A 20,574-nucleotide genomic window follows, 5' to 3' on the forward strand; every position below is an offset into this window, starting at 1 on the left:
TATAATCGGACTCGAAAATTTTGAATCCACTTTTTGGCCACAGCTTACTAAAAGTCGGAGAAGATGGAATTAACTTTTGTCATGAAGGGGGTAAGTATGGATGAAACAAACAACGAACAAAAACAACAGCAAAATAACCTGGCAAATACAGCAACATTAAACATGATATTCAATCAATCAATCGAACATCGAGCAATGCATTCAAAATTCCCAAAAGCCACCACAAAAGAAATAAATACATGAAACAAAAAAAGGGTAGAAAAGAAAATAGAGATAAACAGAAAGAGGCATTCGTCAACCTGCTGCAGTGACAAACAACAGAAATCAATAACGTATCATTTCCCTTTAATTAATATATACCTTAACAAATATATACGTAACGTCGATCATATTCAACAAGAAATATAGTCGCATTGACAATTATTTTATCAGATCCCGCTTGGATAGCCCCTCTTTCCTCCCACCCACCCCCCTCCCAATAAGGCAAAACTTTCGGTAAGATCTATTATCACAATGACTGCTTTTAGAAAAGGGCTGAAAGCATAAGTCATATTTAAAACACTCATAATATTTTTGTATGTTGTGAAATAACAGTACACAGTTAGGAGGGATGTGGGATTCCGAAATAGCACGAAATGGTGGGTGAGTGACTCGATTGGAGCGATCAGGGATGAATGTTTTTTTTTTTTGTTTCTTAATATACATTTAAAGTTTTCGTCGCTCAAACTCACTAAAAACATAGTACATCAAATTGCAAGCGGTTCATTAATTTATCAAGATTTTCCATCTTGTTAATGAATCAAAACACCATTTCATGACAAGAAGATGGATGCAAGAAAATACGTATTCAACACGAATCACAGTTTGAGTTCTTCGCCTGTAGCCTGGTGCTAATATAAATTTAAACGAGGACAGGCTTGTAGATATTCATTAATTTCTACCAACTCTAAGAAAGACTTGATATCATCATACAGCATATAGCTTATACAATACATGATATGGAACAGAAACAAAAAACCCGACTCTCCCAACACCACATGCTTTTTTTAAAGTAAATAACATATTTTAAAATAAATAATATTCATTACAGGGAAGTAAATTTCCTTTTGCATTCTTTCTATCTTATACACTAATCTATCAAACGAACGACTCAGGTTGGCCTAAGGAACGAGGAATTACTAATTTTTTTATAAATGTCCATGAATGGATTAGGTCTGCTGAATATCAAATATCAGCTAGGTAACTATGAACCTAAATAGTAACAGCGTAAATCATTCAGTATGTATAAACCGCGTATATCATTCAGTATGTAAGAGCAGCGTACGTCATTCTGTATGCACAAATAGCGTACATCATTCAGTATATAGCACTTAAAACCTTTCGTTCTAAACAGCAACAGCGTACATCATTCAGTATGTACGAGCAGCGTACATCATTCAATATACACAAACAGCGTACATCATTAAGTTTATAGCACGTAAGACATTTAGCTCTAAACAGTAGCAGCGTACATCTTTCAGTATGTGCAAACAGCGTACATCATTCATTATATGCAAACTGCGTAAATTATTCAGTATATACCACGTACAAAATAACATTCATTATGTGCAAAATGCGTACATCATTAAGTATATACCACGCAAGACATTTTTCTCTAAACAGTAACAGTGTACATCATTCAACATTTTCAAGCAGCGTACGTCATTCAGTATGTCCAAACAGCGTACATCATTCAGTACATACCACGCAAGACCTTTTACTACAAACAGTAACAGCGTCTATTATATGCTCATTTTTGTCTCCGTTAACTTTTCATTGTCAGAATCGTTCAGTATTTTACGATACTGAACTCACGCGCTACTTCGTATTGAAATTCATAAAGGAACTACTTTCTACTGTAAACAAACAATGGACGCAGATGGCCAGCACTTTTTGTAAACAAATCATGTACACTCACATAGTAGGCGGTTTACGTTTTGGTTGATTACATTTGTTTCTGAATGAACTAAAGCAGATGTTTCGTGGACTGACACGTACCAGCTGCTTTGCTACATTCCGCGTTAACTTTTTTTGGACACAATGTTTCGGTTTTAGGTGGGAGATCTCAGATTTCATAAAAGTGCTTGATAAATACAAATTAAAAATAACATGCAACTGACAAGGCATAAACTGTCTTCTTCAGTTGGTAATAAGAATTGCAAAAAAATATACTTACAGTTTTACGTCCTGAATTTCCTTTCTTAGTTCTGCAAATCCGAATTACATGAGCCATGTCATGGGTTCTCAAGCTTGATTACACATTTCGACATTGTACTGTAATTTCGACTATATTCCAAGTGCAATTACATCCTCTTTACTGCACTCAAAATGAAATAAAACATTAAATTCCATAGCGTCTTTTGGATAATTGCAACTGAAAGACTTCATATTTCTCCCACATTATGATTTCAAATATTCAGTGTCAGAACAGAAACACACTTGCAGATGTCAACACGCTTGTCCGTCACTATTTCAATCCGTTGTATTTCATGTAGAATTTGCACAGATGAATCCAGTCCATAATCACAAAACTAAACCTATTCATTCCAGATTGAATGGAAAAGTTGTTGCAATACGCATTCATTCACAAAAGGAATCTAAATTTCAATTTTAAGCAGACCAAAACGCTATTTTCTTTCAAAAGTTATGTCCAGCGCGCGACTAAGTTCAAATTTATCTGGGCAGAGTTATGTACGCATTAATAATGTTGTTATGTAATGATGAATCTGCGCTTGTGTATTTAGTTTGGAATACGGCATACATTCAGTTACTTTGTTTCTTGCAGTGTATTTTGTTTATGTAATTAGGCCTTAGGTAGAATAAGAAAAATGAGCATATAATAAAAAGATTACTCCATTTGTATGGGAAAATATGAACTAGTTTTGTCGGATGGATATACTACACTCCCAAGGTCGTGCAGTATTCCATCCGAAAAACTCGTTCATAGTTTCCCATACAAATGCAGTAACCTATAAACATCATTCAGTATGTGCAAACAGCGTATATCATTCAGTATATGCAAACAGCGTACATCGTTCAGTATGTGCAAACAGTGTACATCATTCAGGATATGCAAACAGCGTACATCATTCAGTATGTGCAAACAGCGTACATCATTCAGTATATACCACGTAAAACCTTTTGTTCTAAATAGTAACCGTGTACATCATTCAGTACGTGCAAACAACGCACATCATTCAGTATATTCCACTTAAGACCTTTTCCTCTAAAGAGTAACACCGTACATTATTCAGTATATTCAACGTATGACCTTTTACTCTAAACAGTATATCATTCAGTATATGCAAACAGCGTACATCATTCAGTATGTACAACGTAAGACACTTTGCTACCATATGATGCACATGTACCAAAATACAGTACCAGGCAGGGCTGTGGCTAGTCTTGCGCTGTACGAAATGGCCCCACCCCCCAAAACCTTTGCTAAAAGATAACGAAAACAGCGAAATGGCGCCTCACCCACCCACCCCAGTTTGGCTCCCTGGGCGGTCGCACATATCGCCCGTTCCTTACAACAGCCCTGGTACCAGACGTACTGTATGTATAGGCTACTACACTTAAATGGAACATATGAATGAGTTTTGTTTCTTAACTATAATGCAAGACGTCAGGCAGTGCAGTATTGCTCAGATAAAACGAGTTCATTATTTCCAACTTAAATGTACTAACTTTATTATATAGTATTTTTTTCTAACTCTAAGAGCAGGGTTGCCAGTCTTTCCGCATTCCGCGGGACAGTTCCGCATTTAACCTTCAACAACCTTATTAAAAAAAATTTTTTTTTATAAAAAAAATTGAAAATAAAAACTCAAAAACAAATTAGCCCGAACAGGAAATTTACAACAATTTCAGAAATCTGGCAACCCCATCTAGTAGTGATTCTAAAGTGAACCTATTTCGTCTCCAGCTGCAACGCCTGGGAAAAAAAGAAATTTATCCCTCATAACTGATGCCTCTTTTCGAAACCAACGTTATTTACGATGTAACATTCTGGCGTTATCACGGACACGCTGGGGGGGGGGGGTATTATTTAAAATTACAACTTTGAAAACAAACAAACAAACAAACAAATATATATATATATATATATATATATATATATATATATATATATATATATATATATATATATATATATATATATATATATATATATATATATATATATATTTATATATATATATATACTCTTTTCACACCACTTACAGCATTGGTACCGTAATCTCGAGACCAAAGTCAGTGGTAGGTGCTCTGGAATCAACCGGTGCCAACTGTTCGTGCTTAATCTACCAGTGACAACAATTAGTACTCAATCATCCCAATACAACAGATACAACCAGTGCCCAATCAACAGGTGACAACAATAAGTGCTCAGTTAACCTGTGATTTCAAATAGTACTCCGCAAATGACAATAATTACTGCTCAGTCAATGAATGGCCATAATACGGACACTGACGGCGTTAATATACAATAACGATGACTCCTTGGATCCTCAACAACTGCTCGAGAGTTGTCACCTTTTTTGCTAAATAATGATAAAAGATATATCGTTCTCTTGATTGCACGTACCCACTCTTTAATCTACTGAGAATCTCCTGATTCAGGAACGAGATAAGCCAGTTTAAAAGAATAAAAGAGTCGCCACCCGAGCAGACGACAAAGGGCATTAAGCATGTTCGGTACCTTCTTCGCGACAATAGTCGCTGACCAGACATAAGTCGTCGATTACAAATATGAAATTGAAAACAAAATAATTGTTTCTCTTACATGTATGAATATAAATATGCAAAATATACCCTTGAACATTAATATGACGAGACTCATCTTGTAGCCTCTTTCCCTCGTAATCAATATTGCAGTATTTAAGCAATACATTCTAACAAACTAGACTGGAAAGAAATACAATATATACCTTCTGAACAGAACTAAATCGAATTATAACATCCTGGTAACGTCAATGCTATTTCTTGGGCCTCCAGCCTAAAATAAAATCAAGAATTTTTTTTCTTTCCAAAGCATTTAGTTCCGTAAATCCTTCTCGGAGTAATTTTTCGTCCAAAGAGCAAAGCATATTTCCGTCTATTTGTTCATTTGCAAATCGAATGACTATCCTATCTTTCATACCAATATAACGAAGTGATTTGGAAACTTCTATGACACTCAAGTTTTTTATATTGGCCGGGGGTACCCAACCATCGTCAAGCCTTTCGGAATATTCAGAATAGCTATATTCACTTCCTCCGGGCATTCCGTAATCCCCACGTGAACAGAGAGAGATTGCTGAATCATTGCCATATTTTAAATATGTATCACTCATGGCTGTTTGAGATGGCGAGCGATGGTAGCGCTTGCTAAAGTCCGGTTCACATTCAGAGAAAGAAATATTTTGCTGTTCACAAAGGCTTCGATCTCCAAATATGTAAGACTTTACTCGCTCATTTTCCACAATTCGTCCATAACCGGGCTCTGTTGATAACTGGTCATGATCATCCACTGAAAACGTCATTGATTGGCGAAAATCCTTCACAGGATCTCCGCTCGGAAATACGTCCATTACCGCGCGCTTCCTACGTATATTGTGACTTCGAATAGTTGCATTTACATCAATATCTAAGTTCCTTGCGGATCGAGACTTTAATTTAGTAAATCCTAATAACTCCTTTTGTTCAATCTCTGAATCATCATGTAATCGGACAGAATCGTCGTACATATATGATCCGGGCTTTCCTTTCGTTATATTATCTGCTCCATCTCTGAAAGGCATATGTCCAAAGGCGTATATTTGCCGATTAATTTCTCTATTTGCATGCGAATTTTCACCACGCCCATTGGCTGAATTTGCTTCAAAATCAAAGGTTTTGCGAATAGTCTGGTCCTCCATGCCACACAATGCAACATTCTGCGCCATGTCGCCCTTCATTCTTCTTGGACGCGGTGCAGTTGGAGGTTTTGTTTTGCCTACTTTTCGAGACCTATCAGTGGTCCTGTGAGCATGAGGATGTCTGACTTGTGCGGGCTCGATATACCCATCACTGTCTTCTTGTTCGTTCGGATTGACGTCATCCATGACAGCTCTAGAAGGAAGCTCCTCATAAAGTCCGTCTTTGTCACCCAAGGCCAGCCACTGATTTCCTGCCTTTACTGGTATTGGCGGCAGATCTCTACCCTGCATTGAAAATCTTCTTTGATTCTGGTCAGACTGAGATGTATCCCCTTGAGGCATTGGTGTATCTTGAATGTCTGTGTCCTCCACATCGTCTGTCTCTTTCTCTGGCAAGTCTTCTTCTGCGTCATGAGCATACAAGTTCTCAAAATTAATCTCACTTTTACTCAGCCTAGAAGAGAATACACCTATCTCTTGCAGTGCTTTTAAGCTGGCTCTTTCTTTCTTGGCCTTCGAGCGCACAGTTAATTTGTCAAATATGGAGCTGCCCTTTGACCTCTTACTGTCCTTGACCCTAATAGGTAGGTTTACTAGTGCATGGCTTATAGCTAAATCGTTTAATCCTGTCCCCAGCACATTAGTATCTACTACTGAGTTCTTCTGACCCTCTAAATCTCCGTTCTTCGAACTTTTTCTCCTCTTCTCCTTCACGAATAGAATTTCGGCATTCACCGGTATTTCGAATGTTTCACTTTCATTTTTCACGTAAGGGTGCTTGGCTACAAGAACACTTTCGTGATCAACAACACTTTCAAACAAAACGACACCTGGTGGAATCTTGTCTTTTCCAATATTATCTGAATAAACTAACCTCGCTTTGAGAGGTAAGTCAAAGGTCATTACAAGGTCATGAAGCGCATACACTGCGTCGTAATTCGCACGGGAAACATCCCCTATTGGACTAAAAACTCCAGCTATTATCAACGGAATCATAATCTCCATTCCTTTTCGATCAAAACACTGTAAATATTTCAACTCTTGGTCCCTTCGTCCACTTTTCCCAGAACTGAACATTCTTTTCAGAAAAGGTTTTCTCCTGTTTTTCTTTTGGTCCATGTGCACAACGCCCGTTCTAAGCACTTCCCCTGGCTCGATTTCATGTGGAACCCAGTTGCTGATCCCGTTATCTGTGTTGAGTTGATATCCCACCAGAGAGGATCGAACCAAAAACTGCTTTGGCCGTACGCTAGTAATGGCACTAATCGAATCGAAATATTCCACGACACGGCCGTCATTTGGAATAGCCTCAAACCATCCTGTAATAATAATAATAATAATAATAATACCTGTAATAATAATAATACATGTAATAAAAATAATAATAATAATAATAATAATAATAATAATAATAATATGTAATAATAATAATAATAATAATAATAATAATAACAATAACAAGAAGAAGTAGAAGAAGAAGAAGAAGATGATGATGATGATGATGATGATGATGATGATGATGATGATGAAAATGGAAAAGAAAGAAAAGGGGGAGAGCTGCAATAACTTTGACAAAGGTGATGATAGTGTTTGTGATGAAGATACTGCATCTTTTTCCGATGCATGAGGGGAAAAGGGGATGGGGAAAAGCAACAATGGACGATGAACTCTCTTTCTTTCTTCTCTTCTGACCGCTCCGGTGGCTTAGTAGACAGAGCGTCCGTTTCGGATGGGTGAGGTCGTGGATTTGATCCCCGGCCGAGTCATATCAAAGACTTACAAAAATGGTATTAACAGCTGCCTCGCTTGGCGCTCAGCATTAAGAGGTTCGTGTTAGGACTGGTCGGTCTGGTGTCAGGATAATGTGACTGGGTGGGACATCATGCTATAATGTCTGCGTCATGATGCCCCAGTGCTAGACATCACTATAAACTGCCACATTGCAGACATGTAGCGATATGACTGAAAAATTGTTAAAGCTACGTTAAAAATCCAAATCACATCATATCACGTCTTCTTCTTCTGTCACTACTTTTACTCCTAAAACTGCGGGGGGTTTCTGCCGCAACCGCATAAGAACAACACTAATGAATCCAGCATCAGCAACAGGAACACCAACTACTATTACTCCTGCTGCTATCTTTGCTGTTGCTAGTATTACTATTACTACTTAACCATAATTTACCAATATCATTGCCAAGAGATTTCTTTATTTAATACAAACAAGAGCCCCTAGATGGTACTGATGTTCTACTGGTCGAAAAGAATTTCAGAGAATTCAAAATATGATCATATCTTTCTTTGAACTGTAGAGAGTTTGAAACCATCTCTGATATTATTCATCGAGAAGAAAAAAAACTAACTGATGTGGTGCACGTATTGGATTTCAGCTTGGCACCATTTTCATTTAGGACAAAGTAGAGTACTGTACCAAGGAATGAACATGCGTGTAAAGTTTATCCGTAGTTTAGGACAAGCAACAAACTTGTGTTGAAGGACAGGAATACGTCTGACGACGGACAACATACCATCCTATAAGTATTTCTTCTCTATGACTAGTACAGCTAACAAAACAAACAATAACAAAACAAACCAAAACATGAATAGAAGAAAGTGGTGCAAAAGCAGAGAGAAAAGGATATCGTGAATAAAACTAACGTTCAACTCGTAGTCAGAAAGTCCTTTAATATAAAGCTAAATTCAGTCTCTCACAAGTACTTGTTCAAAGACAACACACAGCGCAACTTCACTCATGTTGCAATACGCAAGACGTGGTTTAGAAATGCTATTGCTAAAGTATTTATTCCATGAATAATTAGATTTTTTATGTAAAAGCGATGTTTTATATCTCAATCAAGCAAAATACTTCTATTCTTGACAGGAATAATTTTTTGTGTGAAAAATACAGTAAGGAACAATTATCGGATTAAATCGCAAATCTCAAGAACATTCATTCTAATCACCCTGGTATTCGAGTTAAGCGTGTTTTAATTTACGTTAAAAGAATGAATTTTGTACTAAATGAAACCTTAGACGTTATTTAAAGATATCTTTTCGAAGATAGAATAATAATACCCATGTGTAATCGATGTTTTTAATAGTCAGGTCCGTCACCATTCGTTGAGAAAAGAGGCTTTGTTCATCAAATTACTATTTCAAGAGTCGATTTACATCTTGTCCGTTATTCATTACTACCAGGGACTTCTCTTTTATATTAATGAAAATTATTCACATTGCTCATTATACGTCGACTTTTGGACTCAAAGTTCTTGTACAATTGAAAACGAAGATGAATCTAGTACAGACAAATGAGATGGGAATTGCAGATTTTTACTATAACAGAAAAGTTGTCACACTCCACGCTAAAGACCATCAATTGGTTATCGGCGCCATCAAAGGGGGACAACACAAGCCCTCCAAAGCCCTTTGAAGAAAATCAGCTATCAAGACATGGATAAATGGTGAAATGACGGTGAATATCCGATATCGCTAGAATCTCTATCTTTAGCTGAAAATATAAAACACCGCGACACATCACCCTCTCATCGTCCACAAGGAATCAGGTCACAATTAGTACTTCCAGTTCAGTACCCACGAATGTAGTTCTAGTCTATTTTTAGAACATTTTTTTCCTCCCTCATTTTGGTGGTGATAGAAGAGTTTTATTTATTCATGCTTGGTAGGGATTTAAAGGTAATGGTTTATTCTTGAGAATATGAGCTCAGGGTTTGGTTGTCCGTGTGTAATTCGGCGACAATGCACAGTGAGTAATAAGGCCTTGGTGAGGAAGTGAAATCTGTGTTCTGTTTACATGCTGCTCAATTGACAGTCCAGCATCTAAAAATAGAGCAGGTCAACCTTTGAAAAGAACTTCACCGTGAAGTCATCTTTGAAGGTATTTTAGATCAGCATATGATTTGTATTGATTGTCACACAGTGGAAAGGTCAGTACTGGGAAACAAATGTAGAGAACATATAGTAAAACTAATTGTGTTCTATGACCACAAGCCACCTGACTGAATCTGAGGGCCTACGAGATTGTATTTGACGCTGGTTCTTATAATGAGGCCACCTGATGACTACTCCGTAGTTAGATTCTAAAATTGCGATTAGTTAAGTACATTGCACCTGGTTAAAAAAGATCAACTCAAAATATGTAACAAACAAATAACTGGCATGATAGGGACAGACCAACTTGGAGAACAAAGAAGAATTTGACTAAAAAAGAATAAACGGCGTCCTAAAGTACGATTCCCGTGCAACTTTATGCTGCTATGCATGACCCTTTGAAAACTTGGCCCCGAACGGACATGAATTAGTTCAATGGTACGATGTATGTATATTTGTTACAGAAGTCGTACATGGCCGAACGGTCGAAAAACGACTAAATTCAATCTCACTCACTGTCGTTTTAGCTAGTCGTATATGGTCTTACTGTCTCGCACGTCTATAAATCAATCACAACCACTGGCGTCTTTTAGACAGTCGTACATGGTCGAATTGTCTTACACGACTTTGATTCAGTCTCACTCGCTGGTGTCTTTTAGATAGTTGTACATGGTCGAATTGTCTTACACGACTTTGATTCAATCTCACTCGCTGCTGTCTTTTAGATAGTTGTACATGGTCGAATTGTCTCGCATAACTATAATTCAAACTCATCATCATCACCGTCTTCTAGCATCTTTGGAGCCGAGTCGTTGAGGATAAGAAAGTGTGCTGTCTGCCATCACCAAGGATTAGTCGAGTGCACCGTGAAGTAACAAGAAAACCTAAACAACCATCGCACATATAAACAATCCTACATAATTGAAAGGCTAGAACTGCTCCAGTGGGATCAACAGCAACTCATTGAGGAGTAGTGGCAACAATTCCAAAATTGTAACATGCGGAAGAGTTAACAGTTTGAGTGGAGGATTAACAGAGCGAGGTCAATAGCCTTAATTTACCCTGTCAGTCTTTGTGGATCAGTGGCAATTGGATAGGTGGAGAAAATGGATCTTCTGGACGTGGAACTTGGCCTGGAGTGTGCGGGCATCAAAGAAAGACCTTTTTCCCTTTTATTTTTTAAATTTCTGGGTCACCCATATTTTTAGAAGCATAATTACTACTCAACATTGCTAAAGAAAACAATTATGTTTCTGGATGCATAATTTTGCATTAAAAATTAAATTTTAAAAATAAAATTGGTAATATTTTTCGTATCTGAATGTACTTTTTTTAAAATGTTTAATTTTTAAAATTATTTTTATAATAAATTGTAAAACCTTTTTGAAAATGATAAAATGTGCATGTGTATTTTGCTAAATAAAATATGCGCGCATTCGTAAACTTTGTTAAAAATGCTCAGTGTGTATGCGCAATTTAAAAAACAACAACAAACAAAACAACTCTTGAGAACTAGTCCTGATGCATGATGGGTATCTTAACTAGGAGTGATGACATAAATCTATAGGTACCCACGTGCTAAATTATCAAAGATATACTTACATGTTACACATCTAAAGGACCCAAAAGTGCTATCCAAATATTAAATCCCCTTTAAGACCTAATACTGATCATTGATGTTAACCCTATTGATGTTTCTAAAATTAAATTCCCGTTATATCCCACAGTGAACCAAACCAAAATAGCCAGAGAGTGGACTTTCTCGTATGAACCCAGAGCGACACTACTGACTACTGAGTGAACCACATTAACTAATAACAACCATATTAAAGAAAAAATACCACACAGATGGATGTTGCATGCGCAAACATCTAAACATTATTAATTGTTGCCATAAATTAATCATCTGTATATACTGATGAATAGTATTTTCTACGATGCGCAAACGTGTCTTAAGTCACATAGCATTCTTCGCATGATATGATAAATTTAGTCTATCAGGAACGATTTCTGCTTATGCGTCCTGGTAAACCAAAAGAATAAAAATATCAATATTTGAATTTTTATTTTAAAAAAATAATACCAGTATCTGATTTTTAAAGAGATCATGAATCAGAGACTTATAATTCTGACAGAAGATATTGATATCTTCATATTTACATGCCTTACATAGACATGAAGAAGAAAAGAACCATAAGAGTCGTTCGTGATAGCAAATGATGAATGAGACGAATCTTTATGTTTATATTCTTATTTACCATCAAATTATTGTGATGTACTACTGTATGTAACCGAATCTTTTGTCGTACAGTACAAAAGCATGGCACAGCATTGAAACAAGTGGCCTTCGACATTCAGGTAAAATAATGTTTTCAATGTTTAACTATATTGGCGTTTCAACGCTCCGTGATTTACGATTGTCTGATACCATTGAAATTGACATAAAGCTTCATGTCGGTAACCGAATGTATGTACAATATGTCTGAAGTTAATATATATTTCTATCTAATATACAGGTTGATGCAATCAAAAACTTGACACAATATACGACAATATAATGGGTCCTTTCAAATTTTTACCACGAAAAGGTTTAATTCCGCACCAGGATAGTACTTAACAAACTACTACGCAGGTGTCACTGGCTTTTTTCGGAAACATTACTGCCTTCGTAAGTTAAAATTAGTTGTTGTAGTTGTTGTTGTAATGTGGTTTAACGCCATTTTTCAGCACAAGATAGGCTATACATGGCGGCCAGTATTAATGGTGGAGGAAGAACCCTGGAAAACCCTGGAAAGAACCACCGACCCACGAGAAGCTACCGGCAAGCTTTCTCACATACCCACATTAGCCGAGCCCGAGACTCGAACCCACGCAGACAGAGGTGAGATGGCAGTGATCCATAACGGTGAGCGCTTTAGACCACTCGGCCACTCGGGGCCCCGTTAAAATTAGTATTTTATTGCCGAAACGCGTGCTCTTGTTTTTATATCATCTTGAAAGACATTCGCAAAAAGTAAAGGAAAATATAAAAATGACAAAACTTTATCCCCCTCTATTATTGTTAAATTTTCATCTTTTTGTGCCAAATATTCACAGCAAGCTATGACCAAGAGTCAAAACGAGACAGGCCGCTGTCGAATCGTCCTTGCCAGCATAAGCGTTCTTTACTTACGTCAGACGAGATCAGTTTGATTTGCTAATTTGACACAATTGGAACAAAATCAATCTAACTACTCAGCTATTTAAGCGAGACACATATAGTTCCTAAGCATTTATTACGTACTTCTGAGATCGGGACTAATATACTTGGGCATTTGCAAAACGCACAATGAACAGAATACCGACATACCTATGTGCTACATTCATGAACTGTGTGACTGAAATTTCTTTACATGTGGCATTAGGAAAGAAACGCGCTGCTTATGAAGACAGATTATTGAAATGACTGTTCCCTTGTGCTCGGGGAGCGAACTTGAAATAGTCCAAAGCTTACCAACTTACTCATTCATTAAAATAAGGAAAATTAATTTTGCCAGAGTAGACAATAATGCCGTTTAATAGTGCAATAAATAAATCAATTACAAAATATTTTAAAAACAACTTTAAAAAGTTATGAGATAAGCTTTTTTGGTTTCTCCAATTTACCTCTTAAGCCGAGAAAGCGAAAATGACCAATCATATTTAACAGTCTTTTGAGAGTGAAAGGGTGCTCATCTGAAATAAGTTCATTCTGTATACTTTATATCCAAACAAACAAAAAAAAAAACAAATTAAAAGCTATACTAACAATACCTAAAATAAATACGTTCTATGCAAAATACGAAACTAAGGAGCAGAACCTATACGCCTCGCATGCATGTCGGAGTAGTATTTTACAGAAAACCTTATATTTTGTTCGTCATAAATTTTTTTGCCAAAAACGCAGCAGTACCATAGCTATTTCTACTATTGGACTGACATTAGGAATGACCAAGAAGATGCTAATGCAGATGAAAATGAAAAGAAGAAAAAAATCAGAACGCTGCATTCACAATCGACACGGTCAATCCTTGTTTCCAATCTGATTAAAATCAAATCTCGACTATCCTACATGAAGATCTGACAGCGACTGCTTAGGGGTCATGTTCTGGTGACCTTTGTATAAGTCACTGAAAAGGTAACTTTCAGAAATCTGAAAGTGATTTAAATTGTTCGGCACATATTGATTATCTTTGGCCATAATGTAGTCTCGCATACGCGAAGGTATAAGACTTCATCTGATTGGCTTATAAAATTAGCAATTATATAATAACATAGTTCACCAGAACACGACCCTAAGCGTTCATTGTCAGATCTTTACTTAGGACAGTGGAGATCTGATTTTTATCAGATTGTCCTTGTTTCGTACATAGTTGAATGGCAGCTAACGGTTCGAATGGAACATCGCTCTGGTATTTCCGTCAAATCCAGAAATAACTTCGGAAGTAGTTGGAAGAATACACAAGAAATCAAATTGATGGAATGATGATATGCCCCCACCCCTCCCCGCCCCGGGAAGAGCTCACCGCATATATTGCAACAGAAAAAGCCGATATAGTCTGATTGTAATTATATCTCCTTTAGCTGTCATATTATGATGGCGCTCTACAGTTTCGTATTTTGCATAGGGTTAGAATTTTAAAGAAAAATAAATTCCCCGGGTTTCTTCGCTGGGTATACTGGCTATTTAAAAAGACCTTGCATATATTAGGTATTGTTCAAAGAACCTTTAATTCTCTTTATCTTGGTGTATGATTTTTGGGTGTAATATGGATTACAGAATAGACAGCTTGGCTTTACTCCAGATGTGCACTTTTCAAAAAAGTACTAGCTCCACTTCGTCATTTTCACTTCCTGAGCTTCAGAGGTAAATTTAAAAAAAAGAGCTGATAACTCTTGAACATTTTATATATTTGGTAATTCATTCATTGCACTTTCAGAAGCTGGTATTGTCTAGTCTGGCAAGATTCATTGTCCATATTTTAATAGCTGCTAAGGATAGTGTACTTTAGACTAATTCAGGCTGATTTTTTAGCACAATGGAGCAGTCATTTTAGTTAGCAGTTTGCTTAGATCATGTACAATTTCCAAAAGTACAAATTTCAAGGAAATGTCAGCCAGATTACATCAAAACAGCATAGAAGTATGCCAACATTCTCTCCGCTTGCATGTTGTAAATGCAAACAACTTCAACTTACATACGTCACTCTCTCAAAAGTACATAATAACTGGTGAGCGCCCACTTAGACATGTGAACAAAAATAGTTCTCAATATAGTTCTCAAAGGCGGCAAATTATGGCTGAGGTTTTTTTTCTCGAACTGACGAAAAGGTCGAGGACCTTCCAATTACTATCGGTGTACATTCGAGGTGTGATATGTATGAGTCACCGAGAAGTTTCGAATACAAAAAAATATATATATATTCGCTAACTATTGTGTCACAGTTCAGAGACTGGCTATAGTATTGGCCTCACGGAAGAATACAGCATACAAAGGAGAAATCGTAGAAAATGCGCAAAAATTCTGTCATACGCTTAAGTACGCTAGGCCTCCAATGTCTTGTGATACGTTTAGCGAATTATTTGCACAAGTTTAGTAAAAGAATGCGCTCTGTGAGATCGTGCTTGAAATAGAAACTTTGGAAATTTTGACCAAGAATGATTTACATGACGTTTCTTGTAATCAAAATACATGTATATGCGGTGGTGCATACTGTAGTACTTTCGAGGTGCTTTCGAATCACCGGACCCAAGCGTGTACCTGTTGTAAGCGTATCAAAATCGAAACATCTAGTGGTTTTTCTAACGCTCATTGGTGGAAAAGGTCCGTGTACCTGTTGTAAGCGTATCACAATCGAAACATCTAGTGGTTTTTCAACGCTCATTGGTGGAAAAGGCCCGAGCGTGTACCGATTAATGCTGACCTGCAATGGCTTATATTATAAGCAATTGAATCTTCCAGCTCCAAACAAACGAGTAAAATAATAGAGATGAACAATACGGGCTAAAGACCATACAAATATTCACAATAATTGATTCTGTTACATTATTACAAGGTTCTTACATTATAGTACACAACATGCTTATTCAGATACATGTTTGTTCTCACACTTGTGAAAACAAAACATTGGTAATGTAAGCTTCCATATTTGTCAAATAAAGCGCATTGTTTTAAAAAGTCAAGATGAACTTCAGTGTTTCATCATCACAAAGGGCTTTCTGAGTTCACATAAACACATGCCGTCTAATACAACTACTCAATACACACGAGAAGAAAAAAAAAGTTTTCTTCTGTCAGTGCACACAGACAAGGTATGCACTCCGGTCGAGGTTGAGCCTTAACGAGACATCCACGCATTAGGTACGTGTGTCCAACATCTTTGATTTATTTTTCAATCTAGCTATGCCATCACTCATTACTGTCTTACATAAAAAAGTAAATCAATTCTTTAGGTTCTTCTTAGTCTGTCACAGAATTAATTTTGTCAGCTGGTAATCGTCTCCAGTACTCAACAATGCCTGCATCATAGTTATAGTTACTTTTGTAATCGTTTAACACATCAAGAGAAACTTGCTCCCCAAAACATTGACGTACAGTTTTATTTTCTTCTGGCTCATTTTCGTTCAAGTTCTTTTCTTCGAACATGATGCACCTACAAGCACGCTGCGGTGGAATTTTTAAATTGTTGCTGATCAAAATAAATTGATTCAAAATCTTGTTATTCGATGTGAACACATCGTCATTAGATATATCTCGTTTTTCAAATGAAGCATTCTCATCTGGAACTAAACGTGAAATCTGTATACTGATTCGCTTACTCTGATATGTGTTTCTATCAAAAGCTAGAATGAAATGCCACAGCAAGAGTATACCATCCGTCTTGCTCAGATTAGCTGATTGTACCAAAATTTCATGTCACACTGTCATCTTGACCTTGTTATTGATTCATCATTGTCAAAAAAGTTTAGATTGTAGTTTTCAAAATTGTTCAGTGGCTTGTATGTGGAAAGGTTTCATTGCAGTAAATATTTATCTCATCAAATATTTGCGACAAAATTCAGTTCACTGGGGAGTTAAACATAGTTGAGTGAAATGGGAAAGGTGTTGTATAGGTTAGTTCTGTTTTTAATCTCAAGTTCATTTCTTACATCCGAAAATGTGGGTGGAATTGGCTTGTGAATATATATATATATATATATATATATATATATATATATATATATATATATATATATATATATATATATATATATATATTCTCCTTTTATTTGAAGTTCTACTCCTTTCAAATCATAGGCAATATCACATTAATATCGTTTGTTTTACGCCATCACAGTATCTCTGGTAAATGTATTTTCCCCCATTTCCTCCACCAGATTTTCTCAATAACATTTAACACCTGTTAGCATATCTAACTGTTCCATTTATTTCAGTAGCTAACTATCAATTACTATCGGATGTCTGTGAAAAACTACTAGTTCAAAATCACATTACATGACAGGTGTTTTGGTTTTGACTATGTGGTGCTACAAAATCTTCCTTAATCAACTGATTCTGATTCATTTTGTGGTAATTGTTTGTGACCGAATGTGTTGTTAGTGTTCAAAAACTGATCTTGCTAAAATTCTCTCCAGTAAAATGCACAGTTGACTGAGTATTTGAATGAGTCTCTACAAACCTTTGTTTAAAGGACATTGGGAGAAGTTTAAATGTTTTGATAATTCTATTAACGTCTTTACGATTTTAATTGCCTTTAATCTTGTTAAGTCTCGTAGACCAATATATAATTGTTTACGTTCCGTACTTTTTTCAGCTTTTTTCAAATATACATAAATGAACTTTATACTCCCGAATGTTGTCTATTTTCATTAGTTTTTCGTGCGTACTATTTTATTCTTTAACTGCGTTGTCTTTCCATGTAGTTTTGTCTTACTCTTCTGGTCATGTGATCAATATAAACTCGCGTGAATGCATGTTTGCCAACGCGAACATCCCCCATTTCTGACGCACTGCTTAACGCGTCAGATTCTCAAAATTCAAACTTCTTGTGCCGCTTGAGACTGCAATCTATTTATTGCGCTTCCAACATTTAAATTATTGAAATAATAGTTCCTGCTGATTCCTAACTACTAAATTATTCATCACAGCACTTCCAATTTAGAAGTATATATTTTCTCCCTTTTATTAATTCTCTTTTTGTCATTGAAGTCGTTTCAACTCAGGATATGCCACTGTGTTTGTCGTGTAATGACTCTCGCTCGAAAGGAATGTTATCTATATCAGCCCATTCATGACTTCCAGTTTTTGTATACTGCGAGATCACATAATATATCACATAATATTACTTGACTAATTCTGAATATTGCTTCGCTAAATGTAGGAATGTAGCCATTTGTAATATTGTTTTACGTTATGAAATTCTGACTGTTTCGACAATTCTTTATTTAGAATTCTATAAGTAACAAGTGTATAAAAAACTGAATAGACTGAACCAAACTTTGGACCTACTGTATTCTTGCTCCCTTTAATTTCAGTCATGTCCACTGATGTGCAATAATTAGTATCGCTTCCTTCAATTAACTGTTAATAAATCGTCAACCCATTTTCTGGCATCGTTTCTGAGCAAATACTATCACATGCGAATCTTCAGAGTAGATTGATATACTCAATGTTTTCATTGTCAAAGTCTTGATTTTTTGTTGTACAAATTGTTTCCCTCACCAAAAGATATATTTCAAGACTTTCGTTGCCTGAAGATTACTTAGAAAGCGTCGTGTAAGTCATCTCCCATCTTGGTTTTAAATTGTGTTTAGAGACATGTATCCATCGTTTGTTTTATGTGACTGTATGTTCTTGATGAGTGATTGTCACTGGTCATCCACGTGTCTAGCAGAAGACTCTCATACAGGAAAATCAGTTTAGCTTGCTTGTGCAATGTGTATATAGATTGTTCAGTTAGTTAATCGGTCTCTCACTTCAGCATATTTTATTTTAATTTTGTCACGTTTAATGTGTTCCCACAACAAATGGATGTTTGTGTAAGCATATGTACTTTCAACATCGTAGTATAAGTGCCTTAAAACACTGCTTATTCTCAGACCTTTAAAACTTGACGCTCGACAAATTATTTTTTGGCGTGATCAACAAGCCAACAGAATGTCCATTTACAACTGGTACCTTCACTTTCAACAATTTCAAACATTCAAACGTATTAATAATTTCAGATCGATATAAAAATTTGCCATTCCAATTGTTAATTCAAAACAGCTGTTTCATACGCGCAGTCACCAAGCGTTGCTTTGAATCAAACTGAATTTTCCATACCCATGTCCGTTTTTGACTAATTCTTTAATTTTGACCTTGTACATTTGATGAGATCTTCACGTATTGCCGTAATTTAGCCGAATGAAAACTTGTGTCTTTTTCACAACACACACGTAATATCATCACCTTCGTAATACAGACATGATCTTTTTTGCTATTAGTGCTAACACTGAATGTAACATTGCACTGCATCTCTGTTATGTTTGAAATATGCAAATACATTTGTATTGTTGTTGTTGTTTTGTATCACAACTAACTTTGATCACACTTTAATCTCACCTAAACTTTGAAACAAATAAGCATCATCTCTTGATACAAAGATGAACTCTTTTAATGTCACTTAAATGTGTTGAGCTAATCAAAATGTAGTTTCTTTCATCATTTTTATTGTACAAATAATTTAATATTAATTGGTGTTGTGATTCTTTAATACAATTTTTTTTCTTCATTTTATCACCTCCATTTAATGTATTAGTCACGTTTCAAATGTCGATTTGGTATTTGTGTTTCTGTAGTAAGGTTTCGGATGAATCTGTTAGTAGTGAAAGGGGGCGCTTTACGGACAATGGGAATTAGCATTAAAAACACCCCTGGGTCACTTTACGGACAAGGGAAATTTAACATGGAGAAAAATCGTGGGTCACTTTACGGACAAGGGAATTTAACATGGCAATAAATCGTGGGTCACTTTACGGACAAGGGAATTGAACATGGCAATAAATTGTGGGTCACTTTACGGACAAGGGGAATTGAACATGGCAATAAATCGTGGGTCACTTTACGGACAAGGGGAATTGAACATGGGATTTTTTTTAAAAAAATTTAAAAAAAAAATTAAAAAAGGGGTAGGCAATTCAAAGACTATCTCTTTTCGAGAAATATGGCTGGCCCTGAAAAGGGCCTTTGGGTTTTATGTTAATGTATTCATTAACATAAATGGCACCGCATTGGTCTTCTTCTTGTCCTTAGGCTGCGTCTTACTGTTGGTCCGTACATCAGCACTCTTTTCAGGCATCCTTGTCTTTCGACGTAGATCCTACGTATCCACAGGCTGGTGTTTGTCCTGTGGACAACGGTCCACTTGGATCGGACATACATGAGCAAGTCTGTCCGAAACATCATGGAAGACACAAGGGTGGATGACTCAACTGTAGTCCACATCTTGAAGCGACGAGAACAGGTGAATCAATGCATTGAACGGCGCTTATTTATAGGGACAGAAAGGATTGAAACGGATTGAGTTCATTCACCAATCCGAACACGCGTTACAGAATTCAGTCAGCTCGCATCCAATCCGAAGAGAGCAGTCTGTGACGTCACGTAGTCAATATAGATTCGCTAGCGCTTGTGTGCATTCAGTCTATGCGACAGTGATTCAACATGACGGAAACTCAGAAAACG

General features: G+C 36.4%; 1 protein-coding gene across 1 annotated transcript in view; it reads right to left on the bottom strand.

The window, feature by feature from the left end:
- Nucleotides 1-328: 328 nt before the first annotated feature.
- The window catches only part of LOC149807483 (uncharacterized), a 57,407-nt gene continuing 37,161 nt past the window's right edge, over nt 329-20,574 (bottom strand). Inside the window, exon 2 of the mRNA XM_089967085.1 lies at nt 329-7,261. Coding sequence (XP_089823211.1) covers nt 5,022-7,261 — 2,240 coding nt within the window. The 3' untranslated portion in view covers nt 329-5,021. The remainder of the gene's footprint in view (nt 7,262-20,574) is intronic.

The sequence above is a fragment of the Sinohyriopsis cumingii genome, chromosome 1 (assembly GCF_028554795.1).
Source record: "Sinohyriopsis cumingii isolate HCF-2022 chromosome 1, ASM2855479v2, whole genome shotgun sequence".
NCBI classification, from domain to species: Eukaryota; Metazoa; Mollusca; class Bivalvia; order Unionida; family Unionidae; genus Sinohyriopsis; species Sinohyriopsis cumingii.